Consider the following 27,338-nt stretch of genomic DNA (forward strand, 5'->3'; position numbering starts at 1 on the left):
ATATGATGTGCTTTTATTTTTCTTGCTTTTCTACAAACATGTGCTAGTCCACTTTGCAAAAGCTCAGTATTCACCCTTGCAAAGTACAATTTAATATCAACGCATCAACATAGCTGAACAATGATAAGCATAATGGAATTTGGAATATTTCTATCATGCTCCTCACCCTGCCCCCACACTCCTAGCACCCCATATCCCCTCGCCCTGGAACATCACTAATCTATGGACTGTCTTTGTAGGTTTGGAATGGTCATTTGGCATGGCCTCTCCCACTGAAAATCCAGGATAGCTTAAAATGTTTGACCATGACTTTCTGCCTCTGAAAATAGATGTTATTCTTGAGTTTCTTGCTGAATTAAAGGATCGAGTACAATTTACATAAGGCAAAAATTAGAAACTAGTTAAAGCAAGTGGGTCTTTTCTTCTACTACAGAAGGAGACCCATATTGCCAAGATACAAAGCAGACCGTGCAGGCACCATGCGCTGAGCAATATGTGTCCTAAGGTCCCTTTGGCGCGTGGGGACCTGTGGGTGGGTGGGGGAGGGTGTGCGTTTGAAAGGATCTCTCAAGTTTAACAAAGATTTATCAAAAGGTTGTATGTGTGTGAGTGTGAAAGTGTTAGGTACACGCTGTTTAAGAGCAAAACTTCTTCCCCTTAGAAAACGGATCGTAGACTACTCAACATAAATCAGTGTAAACCCCTCCTCTCTGCCTCTATAGGGGTCCCTAGGGACCAGATTCCTCCCGGTAGGCAAACTGGAGTCTAAACAACAAGCAAGCTTTCCTTCCTGCCCTTTCCCCTTCTTCTCGCTGGCACCGTTGAGCCTCGTTACCGTTTGCTCAAATATTTGGAAGTGCATTTAGAGTCCTCCCCCCAACTTATGATTTTATAGCCAATAGGTGATGAGTCTTATTTGCATATTTCCAGTCACTTAAACAGCTGTGCAGTGGAAACAGTGTCAGACTCTCGATTTCTCCTCCTACTCCTCCTCCGAGGAATTCTGCCCCTTGTAACTGTTCTGCCCTCCCCTTTAAAGGTTGACTTGCCCTACGGCGCTCCACCGCGCTCCAGTCCTCTTGCGCCTCCTGCTCAACCCGCTCCTGACTGCCCCACGCCGCGTAGTTCCAGCAGCAAAGCAGAAGGGTGCACCGGGAGATGGAGAGCAAAGCCCTGCTCCTGGTGGTCCTGGGAGTTTGGCTCCAGAGTTTGACCGCCTTCCGAGGAGGGGTGGCCGCAGCAGACGGTACGTTTTTCGCGCCAACTCCCCCTACCCCCACCTGCAGACCCGGACAGGACCACTTTTTCTCCATCTGAAGATGGGAGGGAGAAAGTTGGAAGTACGTGCATGCACTGGGACTCCCAGGCGCAGTAAATTCCCGGGAAGGGTGGCTGGAATGGAATCCAGGAGGAGAAGGGAGAGACTCTGCCTCCCATCACGCTACGGCGACTCTGGGTTCCCGCTTTTTTTTCCTTTCTCCTGAGTTCCCACTCGGTCTCCTGCTCTCTCCCGCCGACTGCCATCGCAGGGAACGGCTGGGGCGTGGGGTGTGGAGCCTAGGATGGGGAGACGCAGAGGCCGAGCAAAGCTGTAGTGACCGGTGGTGACCTCCCTATAGGGAATAGGGGTGCTGAATGCAAGGCACGCGGGCCAAAGTGACCCTAACTTTGCTGGGACTGCGGGTCAGACCCCTCTAGAAGCGGGAAGAGTGAATCGAGGGTGCAGGTGGGAGGACGCGTTGTGTGCATTCCAACTGTACAGGGCGCTGTCGCTCTCGGCGGGGGGTTGTGAGCTACAGTGAAAGTGGGAGTGCGCGGTGGCGCCCGGGAACGCGTGGCGCAGAGTCCTGGAAGCTGGCGTCCTGCAAGCGTTCCTGTGCTCGGCTTAGCTCAGTACTCAAGAAAGCCCAGAAATGAACCTACCCTCCAGAAAACGAGGTTCAGCCACCAGCCGACTGGAGCCTGTGGCTTGGAGGTTGCCAGTTCAGCTCTGTGTCCTTTCCTTGCTGTCCCAGGAGAGGCTCGCCCTAAGGGAGGCGCTCAGCTAGCTGAGAGCACATGGGATTCTCTAGAGCCTAAGGGAGATCGCTTTCAACACTAGGTGAAAAAAAAAAAAAAAGCGGCCACCTCCACGGCTCTGCCTGCTCTCTGCCTAGAGAAGACTAGGGTCAGTAGCAAGTTGCTTTATGGCCTTGAAGTCGAGACCTGCCCACAATTGAGAAGCCTTGTAACTTGAACCTTGATTGAGCTAACAGAACACAGACTCAAAATGTGACTGAACTCAGTCGTAAAAGAAGGCTGGGGTTTCCTTGTGTTGCTGCTGGTGGAATCGCCACGAGGGTGGTGTCCCCTGGAGGTGCTCTAAGGTGGCACATCCGCAGCCTAATTCCAGTCTTAGTGGAGTCTATGACTGCAGCTAAAAGCTTGCCTTTATTTCTGCGTATAGTTGTAAATGTCTTGTTATCAAAGGAAAGAGAATCCATCATGGCAGAACTGCACGAAAGAAACGAATCCTGGGTGTTTTGAGGATACTGGAGATTCTGCCTCTCCGGTGGCAGGTTTGCAACTCTGGTTAAGAAAATAGGAGCAAACTTTCGATTCACATTTCAGAAAGTATACCATAGTAGAACACGACTTTTACCGTAAACTCCCATAGAAAAGGTCGCCTACATTTTTAGGTTTTGCTAAAGGTTCCTTTAGAAGCTCTGGACCCAGCTTCTCAGTTACTTAGTGTCACCCTTCTGGGGTTAGCTGCATGAGCTCTAACATTAGGAAAGTTGGCAAGACTCACAGTGCCCTGGGGCTCCTCCCTTATACTTGATTTAAAGGGACACCTAAGTAACTACATAATAATTTTGGATTTTAGCCATCACCTGATTTTCCTATCAATAAAATGTATTTGGTGAATATTATTCCTAATCAGATGTGAAATGACTTCCTCTTATCATCTTTCTGTCCTCTCAGGGTAGCCCTTTACAGTGAGCTTCTTTAACCACAGCAGGCCTAGCCCTTTGTCCCACAAATGAGTTTGCCTAGGGGTAAAAATGTGGGTGAGAAAGGCACAGCTTGGAGCGATCCCAGCTCCCCTCTGGGCTCCCAGTTTCCGTGTTCACTCTTTATTTTTTTTTTTTTCCACGAATAGTGTGCGAGTTTGAGAGGCATTGCCCTGTGCTTCTTCCTGGAGCCCCTGCAGCCTCTCCTGGTCCCAGGCAGGAAAGCAGAGAGCTAAAAGAGAGCATAGAGGGTCCTGCTCTGCCAAGTCCCGTTCCTTCAGCCACAGTGCTCACTTGAGGTTAATATCTGAGTTAAATAACTGGGAGATGACAAGGGAGTGACTGATTAATAGCGGCATTGAAAGGTGTGGGGAGACAAGTGGGGGAAGAGTCGCAGTGGAAAGACGTTCAGTGCCTTTGACAGACTGTATTTTTAGCACAGCCTCCCTTTCCTGCTGCGCTGTAGAGGAGACTTTATACTCCTTGACTGACTGACTGTTTCTGTTCTGTCAGATTGTCCAGTCAAGTCGATGAAAACATTTCAGGGGGTCTTGTCCCCTTTTCCTCTGACCATAGCCTGTTTCCACATTATCATCACCAAGGCTGCACTGTGTTGTGTGTGTGGCTCATCTGAGGAAACCGTATTGTGATGGTGACTGAGTTCTTCTGAGTCTTCAGACACTTGGTGCCCCTCCTCTGATGGCATTCATCTGTCTTTAGTGTCACTTCCGTGCTGCTACTTTTCTGACAGCACTACAGTCCCCTCTATCTAACCCCACCCTCTCTATGGTGATCTGACTAAGCCTGATTTCATCCCTGTGACTATTACCCATATCAGGATAAATTTTTCTTTGTTATACACTATATTCAAGCTGTCTTTTTGGAAACATAGGAATAAAGATTACACAGCAAAAGGAACATATTATCTTCTAATTTGCCTACCTAAACACATCACCCCAGTGTGTAATGAGGGTGTGTCTGGGTGGTCGCAGTTGTTAGGGTGGTATTACTGTAGTGGGTCAAATTCAGGATGGAAGCATTTGAAGGATAGACCTTTGCCTCTCTCCTTCATTCTTTCTCATCTTCCTCACTTCCTCAGTCCTCTCCTGCTCTTCCTTCTTTCCCCTCTCTTGTCTTCTCCCCTTCTTTTTCCAATGTGGACTTAATATTCCTAAGAAAATAGCAAAAGGCAGCACAGTTGGATGAATGCAGAGTCACAGATACATTTCCGAGTTTCCTTAGCAACAGTCACCTCAGATTAGTCAAGCTCACCTGACCCTCCAGTAGTCAACCCGGAGTGCACCTGGGTGATGATGAAATCTACTTATGGAAGCATGCCTGGGGTTCATCTTCTTCCCTGTCTCTACGTGCTCTTATCAGTCGGTGCTGCAGGGACCACAGAGGTTGGGAAATCTTTAGGATACTGACACATTCTTAAAGGCAAACACTAACTAGCAATATGAAAAATTCCCCCTGCATAGACTAAGCAGCAGAAAGATCTGTGAGTCCATAGCTAATGTAAAATTGAAACTACTGCCTAACTCATTAAACAGCACCATTTTAATATGAAAACTTCACTCACACACACACACAAATACATTAAAACTAAAATGAAATTTTCCATGTGCCAATCTATGTGATGGTGAATGAATTCCTGTCTCTCCTCATCCAGCAGTGAGCCCAGTACACATGCTGGATGTATGGCATCCAACCTGAGCCCTGGATATGGATCTCCACATTAAACTGGATTTTTTTTTTCTCATGGAAACATACAAAGTCAGCCTGAATAATTTCAGAGACTACCCATGGCCATTTCAAAGTCAGCAGGGCCACTAACTTACCCAATTCTAGGGTAAAGGTGACCACACAAGAGAGTGACATTTCTGGAGCTGTTGAAGGTAATCTTATGACGCAGCAATGCAAAAAAAAAAAAAAAAAAAAAAAAAAAAAAAAAAGGCAGTAAGGGAGCTTGTCTGCTGGATCCTTTAGTTGCCTCTAGTTGAAAAAGACTGATAATCAGGCTGGCTAGATTAAGGCTGTATGAGAGCCAGATGTCTTGAGATCCCACATGGTGGAAGGAGAGAACTGAGTACAACCTCTGCACGTGTGTGTGTGTGGGGGGGGGGAGAGAGAGAGAGAGAGAGGAGAAAGAGAGCAGATTGTTAGAAAGGAGGATGAACTATTAGAGGTGGAGAGAGGTGGAATTTATTTATTTATTTATTTATTTATTTATTTATTTATTTATTTTTGAGACAGGGTTTCTCTGTGTAGCCCTGGCTGGCCTGGAACTCACACTGTAGTCTAGACTAGCCTTGAACTCAGAAATCTACCTGCCTCTGCCTCCCAAGTGTTGGGATTAAAGTTGTGCGGCACCACTGCCCGGCAAGACTAATTTACTTTTATATTTTGTAGAACACTTTCTAAAATTAAAATAACTTGTTGGGCAGAATCAGATTAATTAGGTTATCGGCACATAATATTCTTTTTATTAGATATTTTCTTCATTTACACTTCAAATGCTATCCCAAAAGTCCCCTCCCCCCGCCCTGCTCCCCTACCCACTAGTAAGGTTAACAGTGTTTTCTGGTTTAGAAGGAGAAAGAATAGCTGAGTCATGAAATAAGATAGAGATTGCACATAGTCTCGGTGGCAGGATAAATTCCATGCATTATTAAGTGCTTTCAAGATCAGGAGTTTAGCACAGTCTCTGAGCTGGATAAATGCATTTAGAGTAATTAGCTATGATTATGAAACTCATTTAGTTTTAGCAGATATAATTATTAAGAAACATCTCCTGTGTTTTCAGTAGTAGAGACCTGCTTGTGTATGTGTACACACATGCATGACTGAATCACTGCTTATAATGAACCCCTCAGACACTAACATTTAAATAGCATTTGAACATAACCTTTAAGAAGGGAAAAGCTTGCCAGTCCTCTGATAGCTGCATGAGGAGCCCAATCACAATGTCCATACTTTCGCTTTTAGCAAACCCTCCTCTTTTTTTCATTTTTTATTAGATATTTTCTTCATTTACATTTCAAATGCTATCCCAAAAGTCCCCTATACCCTCCCCCGCCCTGCTCCCCTACCCACCCGCTCCCACTTCTTGGCCCTGGCGTTCCCCTGTACTGGGGCAGATAAAGTCTCAGCAAATCCTCCTTATTGTCCTTCTTGGCTTGACTTTTGCAATGTTAGTTTGAAATTAGAGGTTTTAATTTTTACTTATTAAAAAAAGGAATATATTTATATTGAGACATAAGTAGTGTCTTAATTATCTCATTTGTTCATTTCCTGAAAAATTTAAAAAAGAAACATTCTAATTATATATATAATATATATTACATATAATATAAATTACATATAGTTTTTTTTTTTAGTAGATAGGCTGTGTCTATAAATTGACCAAGAATTAAGTAATTGTCCCTAACTCCTCTGTGGTCTGCTTTCTGAAAAGGATCTGATTGTATTAGCAACTTAGCGATTTTTCCTTTCGTATATATAATCATAAACTTTATCAGCACTTAGTTATATGTCAATAGTTTCAAAATCTAGGTTTACCTTCTTTCCTTATCCAGTTCAAGATTTAGAGTGAAGAAGGAAAACAAGCTCCTCCTTCAGACAGATTTACTGTTATTTATTTATTTTGTGTTTTTGAGACATTGTTTTTCTGTGTAGCCCTGGATATCAAGAACCTCACTGTGCAGACCCAGCTGGCCTCAAACTCACAGAGACCTGCCTGCTTCTGACTTGCAAGTGCTGGGATTAAAGGTTATGTGCCACCACCACCTAGCTAAGAATTTGCCATAATTTTAAAGGTCTAATTTTGTGTGAAATATTCTAAGGAGTAAAGGAAGACAATGTATTGACTGTGGCTCACACACACCGTGGTACCTTTGAACCCTCCACTCTCTTAAAATGGCTTGAGACAGCACATGTTGCAGTTAGGATAGTAAATGTTTCCCAACTTTCCTTCTTTTAAAATTCTGATAATGGGTGGTGGTAGTGGGGAGTCCTTCTTTCAAATGAATCTGATTGTATTTTTATAAGAAAACCGTAGATAAATATAATAATCATATATTTAAAGAAGGTGGAATAACTCAAAACATAACAGGAACCATGCCACATGAGATCTCTGCGAAGTGTTCTCCAGGAGCATTACCTTGGACTTGAACCAGACGTCCTGGGTGCTAGCCTGCCCTGGCTTTCCCATCTTGGCCAAGTCACTTGAGACATGATGAAATTAAGGAATTTCTACATGAATTAAATGCACACCCACATACTCCCTAACTGGACGAGGACTAAGAGCAAGGGCTGGCCATCAGATTGCTTAAGTCACAGTTAAGGTCATCTCTGTCCACACTGTCACCAGTGAGACATTAGGCATTCTCTTGCAATCCACATTTTTTTTCTTTTTAAGAATATTTTTATGTACACATGCATTCGGTAGTGGATGATGCTTGCGTGTGTGCAGGTACACACGTGTGCATGCACATATGGAGGCCTGAAGCTGATGGAGGCTGTCTTTCTTGGTCACTCTTTCACCTTACTCTTTGAGGCAGGGTCCTAGAATCAAACCCAGAGCTCACCAATATGGATGCTACCAAGCTGGCTCAGAAGATCCCACCTCTGCCTTGTGAAGCTGCAGTTTCAGGCAGGCCACCATGGCCACCTGGCTTTTATGTGGGTTCTGGGGTTCTGGACTCAGGTCCTCATGCTTGCACAGACCCATATTCCTTTTTGAAAACCTGCGTTAGAAAAACCAAGGGTGGTGTTGGCATTGGCTGCATGTGAATCTGAAAACCTGTCGGTCCTGAGTAAAACCAAATAATCCCTCCAATTTCCTTTCCTGTAGCGGGAAGAGATTTCTCAGACATCGAAAGCAAATTTGCCCTAAGGACCCCTGAAGACACAGCTGAGGACACTTGTCATCTCATTCCTGGATTAGCAGACTCTGTGTCTAACTGCCACTTCAACCACAGCAGCAAGACCTTCGTGGTGATCCATGGATGGACGGTAAGAGTGATTCTGGAGCAAAGAGAGGGTTAGGGTCAATTAGATCCCAGCTATCGGAAGCCCACCATCTTTGTCTGCTCTCTGACAACTTCCTTCTAAACTTGGATAGAGGCAATCTTGGTTCATGATAGCCCCAATCGTCCCAAGTTCATGAATCCTTCCCCTGGCTGGTGCCCACCTTTGTTTCAACACAGTACCTGTCTGCTACCCTTGGATCATTTATGGAGGTGAAAAAAGGATGCTCCACTCAACACTAGACAAGAATGTGTTACTGTGTTGGGAAGCCAGTGGAAGTCTGACTTGATCCTGATACACACAGGATGAGCTACCTGAGAACCAGGAAAAGATTTGTTCATTCATTCATTCATTCATGCATGCATGCATGCATGCTTGCATTCATGTATCCATTTATTCACCAAAGGCTCTTTCCTGAAGATCGTCTGTGAGAGTAATAGGAGGTCAGAGCAGAAAAGCTGTTCAGGTGCCTCTTGGCTGTTCTCCAGCCCTATGATGTGATCAAATCATTTGTCATCTCTAGGCCTCATCTTACTGACCTAGAGTAAAACAAAGAGCTTCATCTAGACTTCACTAAGGCCCCTCTGCTTCCAATTTGCCCCAGATACGGACTTAAGGGAGTTTATCAGTTACTGTCATGGAAGAAGGCTAGAGAACTCTCTTTCAGAGGTAGTTCATGCTATAAAGTGTTTGCCTGGAAAGCAAGGGCCTGAATTCTATTCCAGCGCTTAAAAAATAAATAAAAAGGCAAGGCACAGGGGCATAGTAGTATAATCCCAGAGAGGCACAGGTCGAGAGATCTGTGGAACTCACTGGCAAGCTAACCTAGCTACTTGGCCAATTTCTGATCGAGATTCTTGTCTCAAAAAGCAAGATGGGTACTTTCTCTAGCTCCTCCATTGGGGTCCCTGTGATCCATCCAATAGATGACTGTGAGCATCCACTTCTGTGTTAGTCAGGCACTGGCAGAGCCTCTCATGAGATAGCTATACCAGGCTCCTGTCAGCAAGCTCTTGTTGGCACCTGCAGTAGTATCTGGGTTTGGTGGTTGTTTATGAGATGGATTCCCAGGTGGGGCAGTTTCTGGATGGTCATGCCTTCAGTCTCTGCTCTGAACTTTGTCTCTGAAACTCCTTCCAAGGGTATTTTGTTCCCCCTTCTAAGAAGGATTTGGTCTTCCTTCTTGAGTTTCATGTGTTTTGCAAATTGTATCTTGGGTATTCTGAGCTTCTGGGCTAATATCCACTTATCAGTGAGTGCATATCATGTGTGTTCTTTTGTGATTGGGTTACCTCACTCAGGATGATATCCTCCAGATGCATCCATTTGTCCAAGAATTTCATAAATCCATTGTTTTTAGTAGCTGAGTAGTACTCCATTGTGTAAATGTACCACATTTTCTGTATCCATTCCTCAGTTGAGTGACATCTGGGTTCTTTGCAGCTTCTTGCTATTATAAATAAGGCTGCTATGAACATACTGGAGCATGTGTCCTTATTATGAGTTGGAGCATTTTCTGGGTATATGCCTAGAAGTGGTATTGCTGGATCTTCCGGTAGAACTATGTCAAATTTTCTGAGGAACTGACAAACTGATTTCCTGAATGGTTGTACCAGCTTCTAATTCCACCAACAATGGAGGAGTGTTCCTCTTTCTTTACATCCTCGCCAGCATGTGCCCCAATGAAGGAGCTCGAGAAAGTACCCAAGGAGCTGAAGGGGTTTGCAGCCTCCTAGGAGGAACAACAATATGAATTAACCAGTAACCCCAGAGCTCCCTGGGACTAAACCACCAATCAAAGAAAACACATGGAGGGACTCATGTCTCTAGCTGCATATGCAGCAGAAGATGGCCTAGTCGGTCATCAATGGGAGGAGAGGCCCTTGGTCTTGTGAAAGCTCTATGCCCCAGTGTAGGGGAATGCTAGGGCCAGGAAGCAAGAGTGGGTGGGTTGGGGAGCAGGAAAGGGGGGAGAGGATAGGGGGTTTCCGGAGAGGAAACTAGGAAAGGGGATAACATTTAAAATGTAAATAAAGAAAATATCTAATAACAAAAAAGAATTTAAAAAAAAATAAAAAAGCAAGATGAAGAACAATACCTCAGGCTGTCCCACATGTACTCAACCAGACACACGCACGCACATAAATAGGAGAGGAACGAAAGTTTAAGTTGTGGTTAAAGCTACTTATTTAGAATATTCATAAATCGCCCCTCCCAAACACACCAAATCATTGCTTTCTAGGATCCTGTTATGCAAATATTTCAATTTACTTTTACAATTCTCAGCTCCTACTGAGCAGGTTGCATTGTATATTAAAAATAATTTCTATAAAACAGATGGCTAGAGAGGCATCATCTTCCTGTTTAGATGCAGCTTTTGACTGCTATAGCTGTATCCTGAATTCCAGTGAGATGTAGGAAAAAGCAATATACATCCAATGCAGATATCTCTTCCCAAACACCACAGTGATTTTGTTATCTTAACCATTTCTAATTTCTAATTTCTATGGATATGTCAACCGCAAGACCCATACAGATGTTGTTGTTCTTAAGATACCATTTACTAGACTATGGTATATAGCATACAATGAAAGTCTAAGTCCCTAACATAAACTGTAAGGTATGTTAAAGATCTTTATATTTGAGGTGTTTGGAGACGGTTTGGATGTACACAGTATGGCCCCTAATACTTTCCAAGAAGTTTAAGCTTGTTTATCCATGAGAAGCAAGTCAAGTCTCAACGCGCACACATCTCAGTCCCACCCCTGAAAGAAATTGGTGTTTTAGAACGTTGCAGTGGGGCTGGGAGACTTCCCTTCTCTTATAAGGTAACAGGACTAATGAAGTATGTAGACACAGTGCCAGATGCTGCCCTTGGTCCTACTGCCTCACAAAGCGCACCTGAGCTCTTCAGACAACATATCAGGCGAGGCTGCTGGTCATACCGGCTGTTTCCCTCCCGCACAGGCTTGCCTTGTCTGTAATAAAGCCAGCTGATCCTGGCTTATCTGAGCAAATGCTGCCTGGGTTCAGTCAAAACACCTGCTACAGGCAGCAGAGTGGGCTCTGCTTCCAGAGCCTTGTCTGACAACGGCTTGTAAGAAGAGAAATCTAGAAAAGAAGATCTTTTCTGTGAAGAGGACAGGGAACAGCTCCCTCGACGCCTTTTGTTCCTTTTGTATTTTAAGTTGAATCAAAAAAAGGAAGCGTTAGATGAGCTGCTACTGAGTTAAGCCAAGTGCACCACAGGGCAGGTTAGTTGGTCACCTGCCCTTTTCCAGACTGCCTACTTTGGAAACACTGATATAGAAAAAGGTACAACAGAATCTAGAACAAACAGATAAGCTTCCAGGCCACTCAAGGTGACAGACTCAGGGAAGTCAGGGCACTCTTCTGTCACGTTAGGAGAGCCACCCACTCCCAGTGGAGCCTTGCCCTTGCTGGTTGTCTGTCACGGGGCATGGGAAGGAGTCAGAGCAGTTAACATTATGCTCTGAAGAAATGACACCATCTTCTGATCTTCTACGGGAGTTGCAAAAGGGAGTCAGTGCAGCGGTCAGGTAGGGAGGTGATTAGGACCAGCAGTCCAGAATGGACAGTCTGCACTTGCTCACTTTGTTCCTTTAAAGGCACACTCTCAACCCCAACTTCAAGTATCCTGGCTGCGACCTGTTCAAAGAGGCTTAACGGGGCTTTTGGTGGGCTGACATCAGCTTTGTATTGTTTCATGCTTTCTCTCCATGCTTAAAATCGTTGCAGAGCTGACCCCACAAGGAGATCAGGAACCAGATTGGTCACAAGCAAAAATGTATGCAGGAGCTTTGAGCTCTTCTGAGCCAGTTTTCTGATGCAGGTATCCCAGGAAGGCTGAAGTTAGTTTACAGAATTACTGATTAGTAAGTAGGAGAGGCAGAACTACAATCCATATCTCCTGGGCTGGCCTCGCCTCAACACAGGGCACAGAAACTAGGTGAGAAGTTCTATAGTTTGTCTAGTGCAAGGATAAAACAAAGTTCATGTTTGGGTATTCTAGTCTAATAAATGATAAACAATAAAACAGGAGTCTAAAAGAACTCATCATTTAAGTGTAAAACTCCAGATGGAGTTGGTAGATTTGGGTATCCAAGGGTCCCTTTACTCTGTTGGCTTTTGTAGGTCTCCGTTAAAAGCTGCCTTAAACACATTTGCCAAAGTGTTCTAAGTTCAACAAACATTCAGTATAGCTTCTACTGGGGCTGCAATGTGACCTGACCCTAACATCCTTAACAAATGGTTTGCATTTGCAAACCATACTTTATAAGCAGTGCATTTGCATCTCTAAAAAAAATCTTCCTTTTTCGTATTATGCAGTTTTGAATGTTGAGCCTAGGGCTCTCTCTGCACATGCAAGCCAAGCACTGTACAATGGCCCTGGCCCTCTTTCCACTTTTGTTTTTAAGACAATCTCACTAAGATCCCCAAGGCTGATCTTAAAATTATTCTGTAACTGAGGCAGGTCATGAACTTAACTCTTCCATTACTCTACAGAGTTGCCAAAATTATAGACATGCCCAGCAGGCCTGGCCTTTAAATAGACTCTTCTGGAAAACATTTCCTAACTTAATTAAAAGTAGTTAAACAACATTTCTTCTCTAAAAGTGTATAATTTGGCTATAAATGTTTAACACATTGACCCTGATCTTTTTTAAAAAAAAAATAGAGTAAAGTGTTGAAGTCTTACTAATTGATAAAACATAACTTTTTAAAGCAGGATAGTCTCCAGTGTGCTGTTCCTGAGACCAGCACTCTCCCTGGTATACTCACATTTGCCCTGGAAGTGGGAAAGAATAGGAAAGAATCAGAGTGTCCCTTGAGGCTTGAGTTCTCAGCCTGAGCCAATGGGCTTCCATGAAAGTTTGTATTTTTCATTTCACATAGATGCTTGCCATATTTGTAACGAATTATAGTCAAAAGAAATCCTGCACTGTCCTTTTCAGGTAACGGGAATGTATGAGAGTTGGGTGCCCAAACTTGTGGCCGCCCTGTACAAGAGAGAACCTGACTCCAATGTCATTGTAGTAGACTGGTTGTATCGGGCCCAGCAACATTATCCAGTGTCAGCTGGCTACACCAAGCTGGTGGGAAATGATGTGGCCAGATTCATCAACTGGATGGAGGTAAGATTGGAAGAAGGGGCTTTCTGTATGTGGGATAAAACTCTTGGTTAGAGCTAGACACATGGCTGATTTTTATTTTATCTTATTGCCTTTTCTCTGAGATCTAAGATGTTTTCTGAAACATTTCAGATTTTCACAAGAGCATTTTTACATTGTGGCAATGTCTTAGTTTGGCTTTTATTGCTGTGATAGAGGCACCATGACCAAGGCAACTCTTATAGCAGACAACATTTAACTGGGGCTGGCTTACAGGTTCAGAGATTCAATCCATTATTATGGCAGAAAGCATGACAGACTGGAGTCAGACATGATGCTAGAGCTAGGAGTTCTACATCTTGATCCTAAGGCAGTCAAAAGGAGACTGGCATCCTTAGGCAGATAGGAGGAAGCTCTCTTTGCCCACCCCCACAGTGACATACTTCCACACCTCCTAATAGTGCCACTCTCTGGGTCAAGCATATTCAAACCACCACAGTAAGAATGACTAATTTTTTTTTAATATTTTTATTAGGTATTTTCCTCATTTACATTTAAATTATACATTTAACAGTGTTTGGCTCTTAGAGTAGTTCAGATCCATATATAGTCACCCTCATTGTGTGGGGCAGAGATTAACTGAGGCAGAAAGACAGTTGGGGGGACATATAAGACATGAGATAGGTAAGGGTCCAGAATTGGTGTTGCCTAAAGATTTTTACACACTTCCTTCTCTTGAGAACCACACTCTGGGAGTTAACTTTGAAGGGTTTTTTTGTTTGTTTGTTTGTTTTTTGTTTTTGTTTGTCTGTTTGTTTTTTAACTAAATAGCTAAAGATCTATTCACTGAGATATCAAAGGATGTGATGAGCAGGATGAGTTACTGGCTGTATGATTTTCATTTTTACCACAATCTAAGCTAGAACTCTCATAGAACCAAGTTATTGCAACCAGGGAATTGGATGCAAAAGGCTATGCTATGTTTATTGGATTAACCATCAGAGAACAAAAGTTATTTTCTTGGCTTTTTTGTTAGTCACACAAATGAACTTGGAAGAACAAGATTGCTTTCCTAGACTCCAGGCTTCTTACTTGTTGTCTTAGTGAATTTTCTATTGATGTGATGGTCCACCATGACCAAGACAACTTAGAAAACAAAGCATTTAATTTGGGGTCCAGGGTTTCAGAGAGTTAGACTACTTGACCATCATGGCAGGGAGCATGGCAGCAGGCAGGCATGCTTGCTCACATCTCCAGGTACAGCCACCAGGCAGATAGAGACACTGGGAATGGGGTGGGCTTCTGAAACTTCAAAACCTACCCCCCAGTGACACACCTCCTCCAACAAGGCCACACCTCCCAATGCTTCCCAAACAGTTTCACCTACTGAGGACCAAACATTTAAATACATGAACCTATGGAGGCCATTCTCATTCAAATCACCACATCTGTTAATACAGAAAGCTGAGCTATATGTGCCCGTGATCTCTTCCCATTTCCTTTTGTCTGCTTTAGTCATGGCTTGGCTAACTTCAAGGAATAACAGGATGCAGGATATTTGGACAAGCAGATAATGTGCAAAAGTTTATATATACACTTAAATAGTGTATATATAAGTATACACACAGATATATATTCATAAATACCAAATACAGTTTCAGATGTTTGGAAAACATCTAAACAGTTTCAAACTGTCATTAAAGGAAAAAAGTCTCAATACCAGAGTATTTGTCGCTTTTAGGTATAACACGAAATCAGTAGAATTCATTTACAGTAGTGCCAGTTTTTTAAAATCAACATTTACTTTCATTTTTTACTACTTTTAGTTTTGATGTTTGACCATACACCAAGAAGTTTTTCATTTATTGCCCCACAGGAGGAGTTTAACTACCCCCTAGACAACGTCCACCTCTTAGGGTACAGCCTTGGAGCCCATGCTGCTGGCGTAGCAGGAAGTCTGACCAATAAGAAGGTCAATAGAATTACTGGTAAGAGGCATTTTGTCGTTTTGTTCATTTATCACAAGAAGCCACATGTCCATCATTCTGAGAGAGAATCTGAGGTGCTTCTGCTAGGTACCCACGTGCGTGGTGTTGGAGGCTTGTGCCCAATATTCATCATCTCTTGTTTGAGCTCTAGCTTTCCACCTGGCTGTGGCACAGGAGTAGACAATAGTGTTAAGCACAGAGACCCATACATTCCTGTGAGAAAGAATTCTCACCTTCTGTTCCATAGCTGTCTCCCTCTCACATAGCACCAAGGAGACTGACAAGGACTGATTCTAGAGAGCTTTGGAATAAGAGAATCATCTAGGAAGTGGCTATAAATGGTTTGTTGTTGAGAGAAGGAGAAAGGAATTGATCAGTGATTAATGATCTTCTCAGATTCAGAAATAACCTACAAGAGGACATCAGGCCATTAGGTGTGAAAAATCTCTGTAGAGTGGCCAGTTAAAGAGATGCATGCTAGGCCTGATGGTGCATGCTTGTAACACTAACACTCAGAATGGGAAGGGAGCAAGTTCAAAGTCATTGGCAGCTATGGTATGTGTTTAAAGCTATCCTAGTAACAGGAGCATCTGGAGAAAGATGGAGGGTGGGGAAATGTGTGGGCTCCATTGGCACACATCTGTAATCACAGCACTGTGGAATTGTAGGCAGGGGGATCAAGAGTTTGAGGCTAGCCTCGGAGGATGAGAGGAAATGAAAGAGAGCAAGAGAGATTCCGGGTTTTAGAAGAACTATGCCTACTTTTTTTTGACTCTTAGTCACTGAAAGATCCAACTCTGAGACTATAAGCTGGTAGGAATTTAAAAGACTTCCAATAACACTCAGAACAGCAGATGCTGATGCAAGGATTAAATGTACTGCAGACTTTAAAAATCCATGGGACTCCTTTTTTTCCCCCTAAGGTTTGGATCCAGCTGGGCCTAACTTTGAGTATGCAGAAGCCCCCAGTCGCCTTTCTCCTGATGACGCTGATTTTGTAGATGTCTTACACACATTTACCAGGGGGTCACCTGGTCGAAGTATTGGAATCCAGAAACCAGTAGGGCATGTTGACATTTATCCCAATGGAGGCACTTTCCAGCCAGGATGCAACATTGGAGAAGCCATCCGTGTGATTGCAGAGAGAGGACTCGGAGGTGAGTAAGCTACAAGTCACTTAAATGTGAGTTTGGAGGCTTAGGTCTCAATGATCTTGTATCCTGCTCCCTATCTCTACAATATGTGGTTTCAGTATACACACTTGTGGGGAGGGAAGATGGCTCAGTGGGTAAAGCACTTGCTGTGCATATGTAAGTACCTAAATTTAGATCACAGAGCCCACATAAAAGCCAGATACACTAATGTTTGTGATCCCAACAGTCCTACAGTGAGGTGGGAGACAGAGTGGAGACTCCCTAGAAGTTTACAGGACAGCTAGCCTGTTCACAAAGAAGAGACCTTATGTCAGACAAGGTAGAAGGCAAGGACCAAATTTATCCTCTGACCTCTCTACTAATTTAACAATTGTCTCCTTTATGGTATGGTTTCTAGAACTATGCTTTTAGGAGCACCTTAATGTCTGCCAAAAGTGGTAGATATTTTCAATAAAGGGAAGTTTCTCTTAAGCTGGAGGGAAACAACTTCTCCCTCAGGTGTTGTCTATTATGGCTTTATAAATATCCATAAATATAAAATGGCAGGGGCCAAAAGTTCTTGTCAACTTTTCATGGTCAGCTTGACAGTTAAGGAGGAAAGTGAGCAGCCGCCACCAAGAACACATCCTAAAAAGCCTGACACCAAGTCTACCCTTGTGCAAGGCAATTTCTGGAGAACTGCAATTTCTCATGTCTCTTTGCCCAGACGTGGACCAGCTGGTGAAGTGCTCGCACGAGCGCTCCATTCATCTCTTCATTGACTCCCTGCTGAATGAAGAAAACCCCAGCAAGGCATACAGGTGCAACTCCAAGGAAGCCTTTGAGAAAGGGCTCTGCCTGAGTTGTAGAAAGAATCGCTGTAACAATCTGGGCTATGAGATCAACAAGGTCAGAGCCAAGAGAAGCAGCAAGATGTACCTGAAGACTCGCTCTCAGATGCCCTACAAAGGTAAACTGGAAGCTGTGGGAAGGAGGGGAAATTGCTTAGTGCCATCTCTGTTATCATGGGCCAACCCTGTCTATTAGAAGAGTTGATGAAGTGATGTTACTAAGTCCTGAAGCCTCACTTGTGCCTCTCTTAATACAGAAGCATTTTCACTAGTCCACTTCATCTAGGTCTTGATTCCCACACCAGCAAGACCCCAGTGCTCAGCCTTGAATTTGCAGCCAGCCTTCTCTGTAGCTGTAACCAGCGATTAGTACTGGGATAGAGCTAATTTGAAAATATCACTTTGAGATTATAAACTCTAGTCCTTTGGTCCAATTCAGCCTACTACTTACTTTTGTAAATAAAGTTTTATTAGAACATGGTCAGACATGTTCATTTCCATATTATCTAGCACTGCCACAAAGGCAGGCTCAAGTGATTGAGACAAAGACCACATAGCCCACAAAGGCTAAGTTACTCTCTGGAACTTCATAGAACATTTGTCACTTTGAAAATTTGCTTTTCATGAAGTCAAGAACCACCAATATTCAAATATTCCAGGTGTCTTAGTTAGGGTTTCTATTGCTGAGATGAAATACCATGTCTTGGGGAAAGAAACTTGGGGAGCAAAGAGTTTATTCTGCTTAAATTTCTACATCACTGTTCATCATCAGAGAAAGTTAGGGCTGGAACTCAAGCAGGACAGGAACTGCTGCAGAGGTGTACTGCTTAATGGCTTACACTTTATGGCTTACTCAGCCAGCTTTCTTGTAGAACCCAGGACCACCAGCCCAGAGGTGGCACCACCCACAATGGGCTGGACCCTTCCCCATCAATCATTAATTAAGAAAATACTATAGAGACTTGCCTGCAGACTGATCTTATGGAAGCATTTTCTCAATTGGATTTTCTCCTCTAAGATGACTGTAGCTTGTGTCAAGTTGACATAAAACTAGCCAGCACATTAGGGGAGCAAGAATGCCAAGTTAGATGTCCATCTGGCCATGAACTCATTTAAAACTTGAACTTAAAGCGTGGACTCTTGCTTAGAGCAAGACCAAAAGACATACATGGGGGAAGAAGGTTGTATTGTAAAATACATCTGGTGTTAGAGACTTAATTTTGGACAGATTGCCTTTGGCGGAGTCCTGGTTGAAGCCTGAAGGAAGGGCACTTATTACATAGCTTCCCTAGAGAAAATATGTCTGTAGATATGCCAGGTGGCCCAGATACTGGAGCATATGGTATGCAAAAAAATCTTGAAGGCTGTGAGATAACGCTCATTTTCTCTAACTCTAGAACAAGGTGTTAGAGTATGGAAGAGGCCATACTCTAAAAACAGGGAGTGGTTTACACACAGTCACCCAGGCTTCTGTCTGGACTTCCTAGAAACACATAGACAATCCCTAGCACAAGCCTCTCCTGGGGTGACTGACCTACAGCACTGCCTTGGACACAAGATAATTTATCTTCACATTTGAATAATCATGGGCTTTGGTAGCTTTGTGGGTTGTTTTGTTTTGTTTTGCTTTGTTTTTGCTTACCTAGCTATTTACTTTCATTATAAAATGAGCTAACGAGGTTGGCATAGTTGTGCATACCTGTAATACTCATCCCTTGAGAGATACAGGCAGGAAATCAGGAATTCAAGGATGTCTTCAAGTATATAATCAGTTTGAGGCCATCTGGGTGCACACACACATACACACACACAAATACCATCACTTAAAACAAAACAAATAGCTAAATTAAATAGATTATCACAAGAAACCACAATAAAATGTACTGAAAATTTGTTATGAAAATAAATATCCAAAGTGACATCCAAATCAAGTTTTGACACCTTCTCTGCCATGAGAGTTAAGGGTCAGTCAGTCTCATCATAAGAGAAATTCCATTTAATAGATATCAGTGTAATAAAAAATATGCACAGGAATCTTGGGTTACAGAAAGTTACCATCAGAATGACCCCCATCTTGGTCACAGTAACTGTTATTGGACTCGGGGTTTTGGCAGATAAGTGGGAAAGAACAGGGAAGAGATACGGAAGTTCCTGCTTCCTGGTGGATTTCCTAAGTCAGGACAATTTGGGACCTGGCTTTGTACCTCAGGGCTTTTCTGGCGGTTCACAGTAATTCACTGTACTGTATGTGTCGCACGCTCACTGTGTGGATGGTGAAGGAACAGGATGAGAAGGGGTGGGGGTGCCAGGAAATGGGAAGAAACAAGGCCACACACAGTAACAGTAACACAGTAGCAAATACCAAATATGTTTGGCACCGATGTAGAAATATAAGGTGGCCAAAGTAAGTGGAGGCCACAGAGAGCTTTCTGGGTGTGTTTGGAGGTTCCTTCCAGGTTGGCAGTTCAGATACAAGTTGGGTTTCTCCCATGCACTATGGCCACACTGAAAAGCACATAAGGTCTGCACTACTTTCAACAGCAACTGTTTCCAAGTCATTTCAGATGGTGCAGCACGGACACTTGTCTGGGTGCTCAGAAGACATGTTCTAGGAGTCGGAACTGCTTGATGGTTGGGGAACTATAATGTTTCCATGAAGACTGACATGCCTTGTGTCGACATCCTTCCCTACAGTGTTCCATTACCAAGTCAAGATTCACTTTTCTGGGACTGAGGATGGCAAGCAACACAACCAGGCCTTCGAGATTTCTCTGTACGGCACAGTGGCCGAGAGCGAGAACATTCCCTTCACCCTGTGAGTATCTCAGGGCCTGTCTCCGAACTGTGGCTAGGTCACAGCCTTGCTCCTTGCCAGAGCCCTGGATCTGGGAAACAAGTACACATGACTCCTGACCTCCCCACGAAAAGAAATTCTAGTTTAAAGAAATTAGATCAAAGCCTTAAAATCTCAACACTTAGGAGGCATAGATAGTTAGATTTCTGAGAGTTTAAGGCCAGCCTGGTCTATGTAGAGAGACCCTGTTTCAAAATACCAAAAGAAGAAAAAGAATTTGGAATTAAAAAATGGAAATTTTGCACCATTTTATATGAAAAAAAAAACACTGCTTTCTAATCTCTTTTATACTTGTTTACTCTATACTTTGTATTTTCCTTCAACATTTCAGTTCTTTTTTTAAAAAAAGAAAATAGATAAAGTAGATAAGTTCCCCCCAAAAGAGTTAACATTATGAAGTAGGGATATGGCTGGGAGGTAGAGCACTTACCTATCGTTTGGATGTGGTCCCAGTGTTACCAAGAAAAAAAAATTGTAGCAGGAAGTCAGTTTACTTAGATAGATAGATAGATAGATAGATAGATAGATAGATAGATAGATAGATGATAGATAGATAGATGATAGATAGATAGATAGATAGATAGATAGATAGATAGATAGATAGATAGGTAGATAGATAGATAGGTAGATAGATAGATATAGAACGTAGCATAAGTAAAATGCACATGGCAAAGTATTACTCAGTTTTGATTAGAGAAAATTTCATGGTATCTTTTAACAATTCCTAAATGAACACATGTTTTAAAGTGCACAGTAACTATAAAGTGACTGAGCAGAACATACATCTACTGGTTGTATCATTGGTTGCAAGAACTTCCCATGCAAAGCAGACAGCAAGGAAATAGTTTTCCATAACTATGGTGACTAGGAATAGGTTTCTTTTACAGTGTATCCTGAAGAAATACTCAATAGAATGTGTTTAAAATTGAAGTGTGTCCTACTCATTATCATGGAATATATACCACAAACTGAGTGTTAATTAACATTAAGGCAAAGGTCATGGGAGTTATGGTTCATCATGTCAATAAAATCAATACAGATTCTAAAAATTAGAGTTCGTGAGAAGTAGGTAAACATGGTGAACGTAGAGTGAAGAAGAGGACTGAATATATACCTTATAGTCAAGGGAACACGTGTATAAATTAAAAAGGATGATAGGACCAGGCGGTGGTGGCACATGCCTTTAATCCCAGCACTTGGGAAGCAGAGGCAGGTGGATTTCTGAGTTCGAGGCCAGCCTGGTCTACAAAGTGAGTTCCAGGACAGCCAGGGCTACACAGAGAAACCCTGCCTCGAAAAAAAAAAACAAAAAACAAAAAACAACAACAACAAAAAAAAGGATTATAGGGATTGGAAACTGGCTAGTGGCTTTTTTCCCTTAAGAACGACACTCGATTATAGTGTAAGGAGGAAAAGGGGTGCGGGATCTTAAGCAGCCAAATGCTGCTGACATTCATCTTGGACATGTTTTGCATTTTAAAAATATCACCCAAACAATAAAGCTATTTACAGTTAGTGAGGAGAAAAGGCTGATTTCCAGAAGTAACCAACTTTGTGGAATTTTCACCCAGGCCCGAGGTTTCCACAAATAAAACCTACTCCTTCTTGATTTACACGGAGGTGGACATCGGAGAACTGCTCATGATGAAGCTTAAGTGGATAAGCGACTCCTACTTCAGCTGGCCTGACTGGTGGAGCAGCCCCAGCTTCGTCATCGAGAGGATCCGAGTGAAAGCCGGAGAGACTCAGAAAAAGTAGGAACCCTCCTTTCCAGTCCTGTGGGACCTAGTTAATTACTGCAGAAACAGTTCAGGAATATTCTTTCCTGGCCACACTGAAGAACTTGTTCAGTACCAATCACACTTGCACACTTGGGAATGGAAACATTTGGACTTTTTTTTAGATCTTAGAATAGTTGCACAAATATAATGAAATATATAGGAGCTAGGTATTTCATGGTCCTCTCATACACACAGTCTGAAGGTAATTGAACCTTTTCAGTGACTATGCATTTTGACTACCATCCATCACCTCAGATCATGGTGTGAAACTTCCCACATGTGCCATCATTTTGGAACATCTGGGAATTTATATTTTGGGGTTGGAGATGCTCAGCCTGTAATATTTCTGCATTTCAAGTAAGGGACATGAAAGCCCTGAGCTGGTCACAATTATTTGGAATGAGAGCTGGGATCAGAAGTAGGCAATCTATGTATTCATCTAGGACTATTTCTTGCAAGTACAAAATAGTTACAAATTATAGAACAAATAACTTGCATAATGAGCCCCAAGCTCCCATAGAATTGAAATGTTTACATACTTGTCCAGGGATTTTTGTGACCATACCATTGATAGGAACAACTCTTTAAACTAGAATTGAGAAATTTTTTTATTTTTATTATTATTACTATTTCAATTATTTCTAGACAAAAACTTTTAGAAGGACTGTGAATAGAAAATTTCTACATAACCTTTGTTCCCAAAGCAGTTGAAGGCTGGCTCCCTAATTCTCCTATAGCAACACTAAGAGGCTCTGCTGCTCAGACCTTCTGAGTGAGAGGTGATCCCGATGGCACCCTTAACTGTTGGGACTGTGACCACCACGGTTAACTGCCATGATTACCTAGGAGGTGATTGCTCTTGATCCATTTTGAACAGTTGTCCTAACTGTTCCATGTGGCATGCTTCCATCTTCTTTCTCCCACAGGGTCATCTTCTGTGCTAGGGAGAAAGTTTCTCATCTGCAGAAGGGAAAGGACTCAGCAGTGTTTGTGAAATGCCATGACAAGTCTCTGAAGAAGTCTGGCTGGTGAGCATCTTGCAGCACAGCCTTTTAAGCATCTTCTTGAAGTGGCCTCCACCTAGCTCTTTGCCCTGCAGCTCTTGTGGTCGCTATCTTTAAGGCTTCTCTCTCAGCCTTTCTTTCTTACCTTATGCTTACTTGCTCTTTTCCTTTTTTTTTTTAACCACTTAATGCTACTTTTCTTTTTGCACTATGCTGACCTTCATCCCAGACATACAAGTTAACTTTTTTTAAATTCATTTATTATTATATATAAGTACACTGTAACTGACTTCAGATGCACCAGAAGAGGGTGTCAGATCTCATTATGGGTGGTTGTGAGCCTCCATATGATTGCTGGGATTTGAACTCAGAACCTTCTGAAGAGCAGTCAGTGCTCTTACCCGCTGAGCCATCTTGCTAGCCCACAAGTTAACTTTTATTTCGTGAATTACACACAAGTCCTCTCTTCTTAATTTCCCACTACTGCAAGTCTGTTAGCTACATAGATGTTATCTGAAAGGCAGGGAACACTGTGGCTGTATGTTCTGCACTGTGTCTCATATCAGCTGTAGCCACATGGTCACCTTCTTGCTCCAATAGCTACAGATTCCAGGACAGGACCACAGGGGAGACCTAAACTGTGTCAAAACCCCAAATATGGGGAGAAAAATGGAGTGAGAGTACAGGAAACTGTTATCCTATCTCAAAACAACTGCAGGCTTGTCCGTCCTACGTGACCTCTGGGGCTAATCCCCATGGCAGCTGGCAGCAGAATCTTTCCAGCACGTCAATGCTAAGTGGAGACCAAGCATGTGACCTTCCATCTCCTCTACCAAGCTCTCAGGATACGCTGTTTTTATCCCTCCCCCTTGTTCCTCTGCCAGACCCCAAGTGCTAATAGGTTACACCTATTAAAGGAAGATACTAGATAGTGCCACAGAAGCAGTGATACAGAAACAATAACAGATGCTGGTCACAGAGTCACTGGGCCATAGAAAAAGCATTTGTTTTTGCTTTCTCCTGTTTTCTAGATTATTATAAGCACAAGTACCAAATAAAGTTAGCCTCTTCAGAAAAAGAATATTAAGGACCTACTATGAGCATGTCATTTAAAATATCTACCCAAATATAACCTGTATGTGCTCACTATGGACAGATGAGGAAAACCAGACAGAAGCAAAGTAAAACCAGTAAGGTCTTATCAGTAACGTTTGACATGTGATTACCAGTTGTATTTATAACCTTTGTCACTATACATACATGGCATTTGTATGTTCTCACATCACAAACACTGGGGTATGGCAATGAATAAAAAGAAGGCGCCATATGGATCCCAAACATCACTGTGAGTGCCCAAGAGAACTTGACATGGAGAAGAGCTAGCCAGCTTTAAACTGGCAAATGACTCTTAACTGAGGGGAGAAATCCAAATCATAGATCCAAGGAAACTTCATACTTACCTCCTCTTTGAAATAGGGGACTCCAGTATAAAAATTTAGATATGCACACAAACACATTTACATACACCTACCTTCCCCCATGCCCATCTGCAACTTTAAGTAGCTATTTAAATATAAAAATAAAGGCCCCTTTAATAAGTAAAAACCCCAAAATTGAGAAAATACCTTCAATTATTTAAGAAGTACTTAGATAGCCCTGTTTCTAAGAAATCATCTGAGAAGGTCCATCTGAGAAGGTCCAATGATGTGTCTATGGTGTGTTCATAGGGTTTCTAAGCAACAGATACATAGGAAGCCATTACTTGAAATGCATTTTAAATTTAGGATTATGAGTCAGCCAGTGCTCTTCAAGGGTTTTTAACTCACAGACTCTCAGTCTAATGTCCCCTGTTAACTCTTCAGAATGCCCACAAAGAAAGAATGAAGCAGACTTTCTATTATGTTTAGAGCATAGGAAATCTTTGTGACTTTTGTCATCACATGACCTGGTCTTCTGAAGATGATGCTCAGATGGGGGCCTCTCTATTTCTGCCCCAGGAGACTACTGCTTTTCCACATCTATAATCTGCACCACACAAGCTCTGTTCGGAACGTCACTGCTTCCTCCTGACAGTGCTGGGGAGGGAATGGATTTGTAGAAGACAAAGCAGATGATTAAATAGCCTTTCTTCTGTATTTCCTCAGACACTGGACAAACAAACAAGAGAAGAAAGCATCTGAGTTCTTTGAAGACAGAAGAAAACAAAGTAAATTTAATTTAAAAAAATAATACCCTTGTTTGGGTGTTTGAAAGTGGGTTTTCCTGAGTATTAATCCCAGCTCTATCTTGTTAGTTAAACAGAAGACAGTCTCAAATATTAAACGGTGGCTAACCCAGGGTGAGGAATCTAATGGCCCATAGCAGGTCTTCCAGCATTAGAAGACAGCAGGCAGGAGAAACATGCTGTCTTGTATCCCTTAAGAAGGAATCATTTGCTCCCAACAATATAAGACTCCATCATGTGACCCATTTGGTCATGGTCTAAAATTAGTAAGAACTCTGAGGTTTTATATTGAGACCTTTTCAAAGTTTTCTCAAAGTCTAATATAGACAATATTTTTTGTGGCATAAGTCAGGTCCATTTCTTTAGTGATTGAAACACCTGGCCTTTGCAACTAGTTTTTTTACCATTGGGATATATTCCCCCCACCAAAAAAAAAAAAAAAAAAAAAGTAACCAGGAACGTGTGACTTGGCAAAAGCAGTTGAAGACATGGCTCATGAAGTCCTGACCCTTGGTCCCACCACAACAAAGTACAAGTCAACAGAGATACAAAACCTAGACTGAGTAATTCTTAATAGACTTGAATTTTTATGACTTAATCCTTCTATCTTTTAAATATTTGTCAGATATTTTAACATTGTTCTCTGGAGCTTGTAAGCTGGGCAATGGTGGCACTCACCTTTAATCCCAGCACTTGGCAGGCAGAGGCAGGAGGATTTCTGAGTTCAAGGCCAGCCTGGTTTACAGAGTGAGTTCCAGGACGTCCAGAGCTACACAGAGAAACCCTGTCTTGGGAAAAAAAAAAGAAGAAGAAGGAGAAGAAGAAGAGGGAGGGAGGGAGGGAGGGAGGGAGGGAGGGAGGGAGGGAGGGAGGGAGGGAGGGAGGGAGGGAGGGAGAAGGAAGGAAGGAAGGAAGGAAGGAAGGAAGGAAGGAAGGAAGGAAGGAAGGAAGGAAGGAAGGAAGGAAAGAAAGAAAGAAAGAAAGAAAGAAAGAAAGAAAGAAAGAAAGAAAGAAAGAAAGAAAGAAAGAAAGAAAGAAAGAAAGAAAGAAAGAAAGAAAGAAAGAAAGAAAGAAAATGAGCTTGTAATTGAGGTGACACATAAATTTTGCTGAAAGACAAAAATGCCTAGGTTGATTTTACTTCTTCTCTTTTTTGCTTTCTTGAAAAAAGTCACAATTGTCCCATGCTGTAACCAAGTCTGGCCTCGAACTAAACTATGTATTTCAGGCTGGCCTTGAACTCTCAACCATCCTGCCTTAGCTTCCTGTGTCCTGGGAGCTTGAGAACTGTAATTTTATTATCAGATTTTTCTTACTTGTTTTCATCAATTTGAAATGCCCAATATCCAATACTTTGTATTTCATTTGAGACTCATCTCCGCCATGCCTCTGTCACACTTCTAACACATCACATTAATTTCTAGTTTAGATGTGATCAAGTTCAAATTCTGCACTGTGCAAAGTACAAGTTTTAGAGCAGGACCATTTTTTTTTATCACATAAAAGTTGAAATTACTAGAAAATGTGCATATGGATGCTTGTAAACTGCTGTGCAAAGAGAAGAGCCCTCAACTGTAATAGCTATAGAAAGTACCAGGATTGTTGCCGCTGTTTTGTTTTACCTTAACAACAACAACAACAAAAATCAATAATGAAGAATTATTTATGAACGAGATCTCACATTTTCAGATTGCTTTTATTATTCATTAATGTAAAATGATAAAGAAGATCTATCTCAGAGGCTATAGCTGGGAGCAGAAACTGTGAAATTTGTGGGTATCTGAACACCAACCCACATGCAAAGCCCCACAAGTGTAGTCGTCATTCAATGTGATTCAGAAAGGAAAGAGTCAAGGGATATACTGGAATATGTTAGAGAAGTAGTTCCAGATATGCTGGAATGTTAGCCCTTGCTAGGAGAAAGCTGGTTGTGCCTATGTAATATAGGACAAAGGTGACCGATTTCATCAAGTTTGGAGTCAATTCTAACAATAAAAATATGTATAATTTGTCACCGGCATCCCCATTATTGCTAATTCATTACAGTATATACACATCCATGCATACATATGTCAATGATGCTTTAGCTTTCAATTTATTTATTAGCTGTAAATAATGTGTGGGTATGTAAGAATGCTTGTAAACACTGGAAAGTCTGTTGTGGTTATCTGCAGTATAGATTTGTGGTGCTAACTTTGTGTCCGTCTCCATCCATGATTGTCTGTCTCACTGAGCCAACTTAACTCTGATGAAACAGTACAATGAAATAGGCTTTTGAAAGAAGAAAACTCACCTGTGTGAAGAAATGGTATCTGCTTTCAATAAAACTGAGAACATTTTATCATGA

General features: G+C 42.3%; 1 protein-coding gene across 1 annotated transcript; it reads left to right on the forward strand.

The window, feature by feature from the left end:
- Window positions 1-960: 960 nt before the first annotated feature.
- On the forward strand, window positions 961-27,338 carry Lpl (lipoprotein lipase). The gene is made up of 10 exons (NM_008509.2): window positions 961-1,246; window positions 7,849-8,009; window positions 13,001-13,180; window positions 15,033-15,144; window positions 16,068-16,301; window positions 17,005-17,247; window positions 19,823-19,943; window positions 21,554-21,736; window positions 22,690-22,791; window positions 24,912-27,338. Coding segments are annotated over exons 1-10 (1,425 nt in total). The 5' UTR covers window positions 961-1,158; the 3' UTR covers window positions 24,913-27,338.

Source organism: Mus musculus, chromosome 8 (genome assembly GCF_000001635.26).
Source record: "Mus musculus strain C57BL/6J chromosome 8, GRCm38.p6 C57BL/6J".
Lineage (NCBI taxonomy): Eukaryota > Metazoa > Chordata > Mammalia > Rodentia > Muridae > Mus > Mus musculus.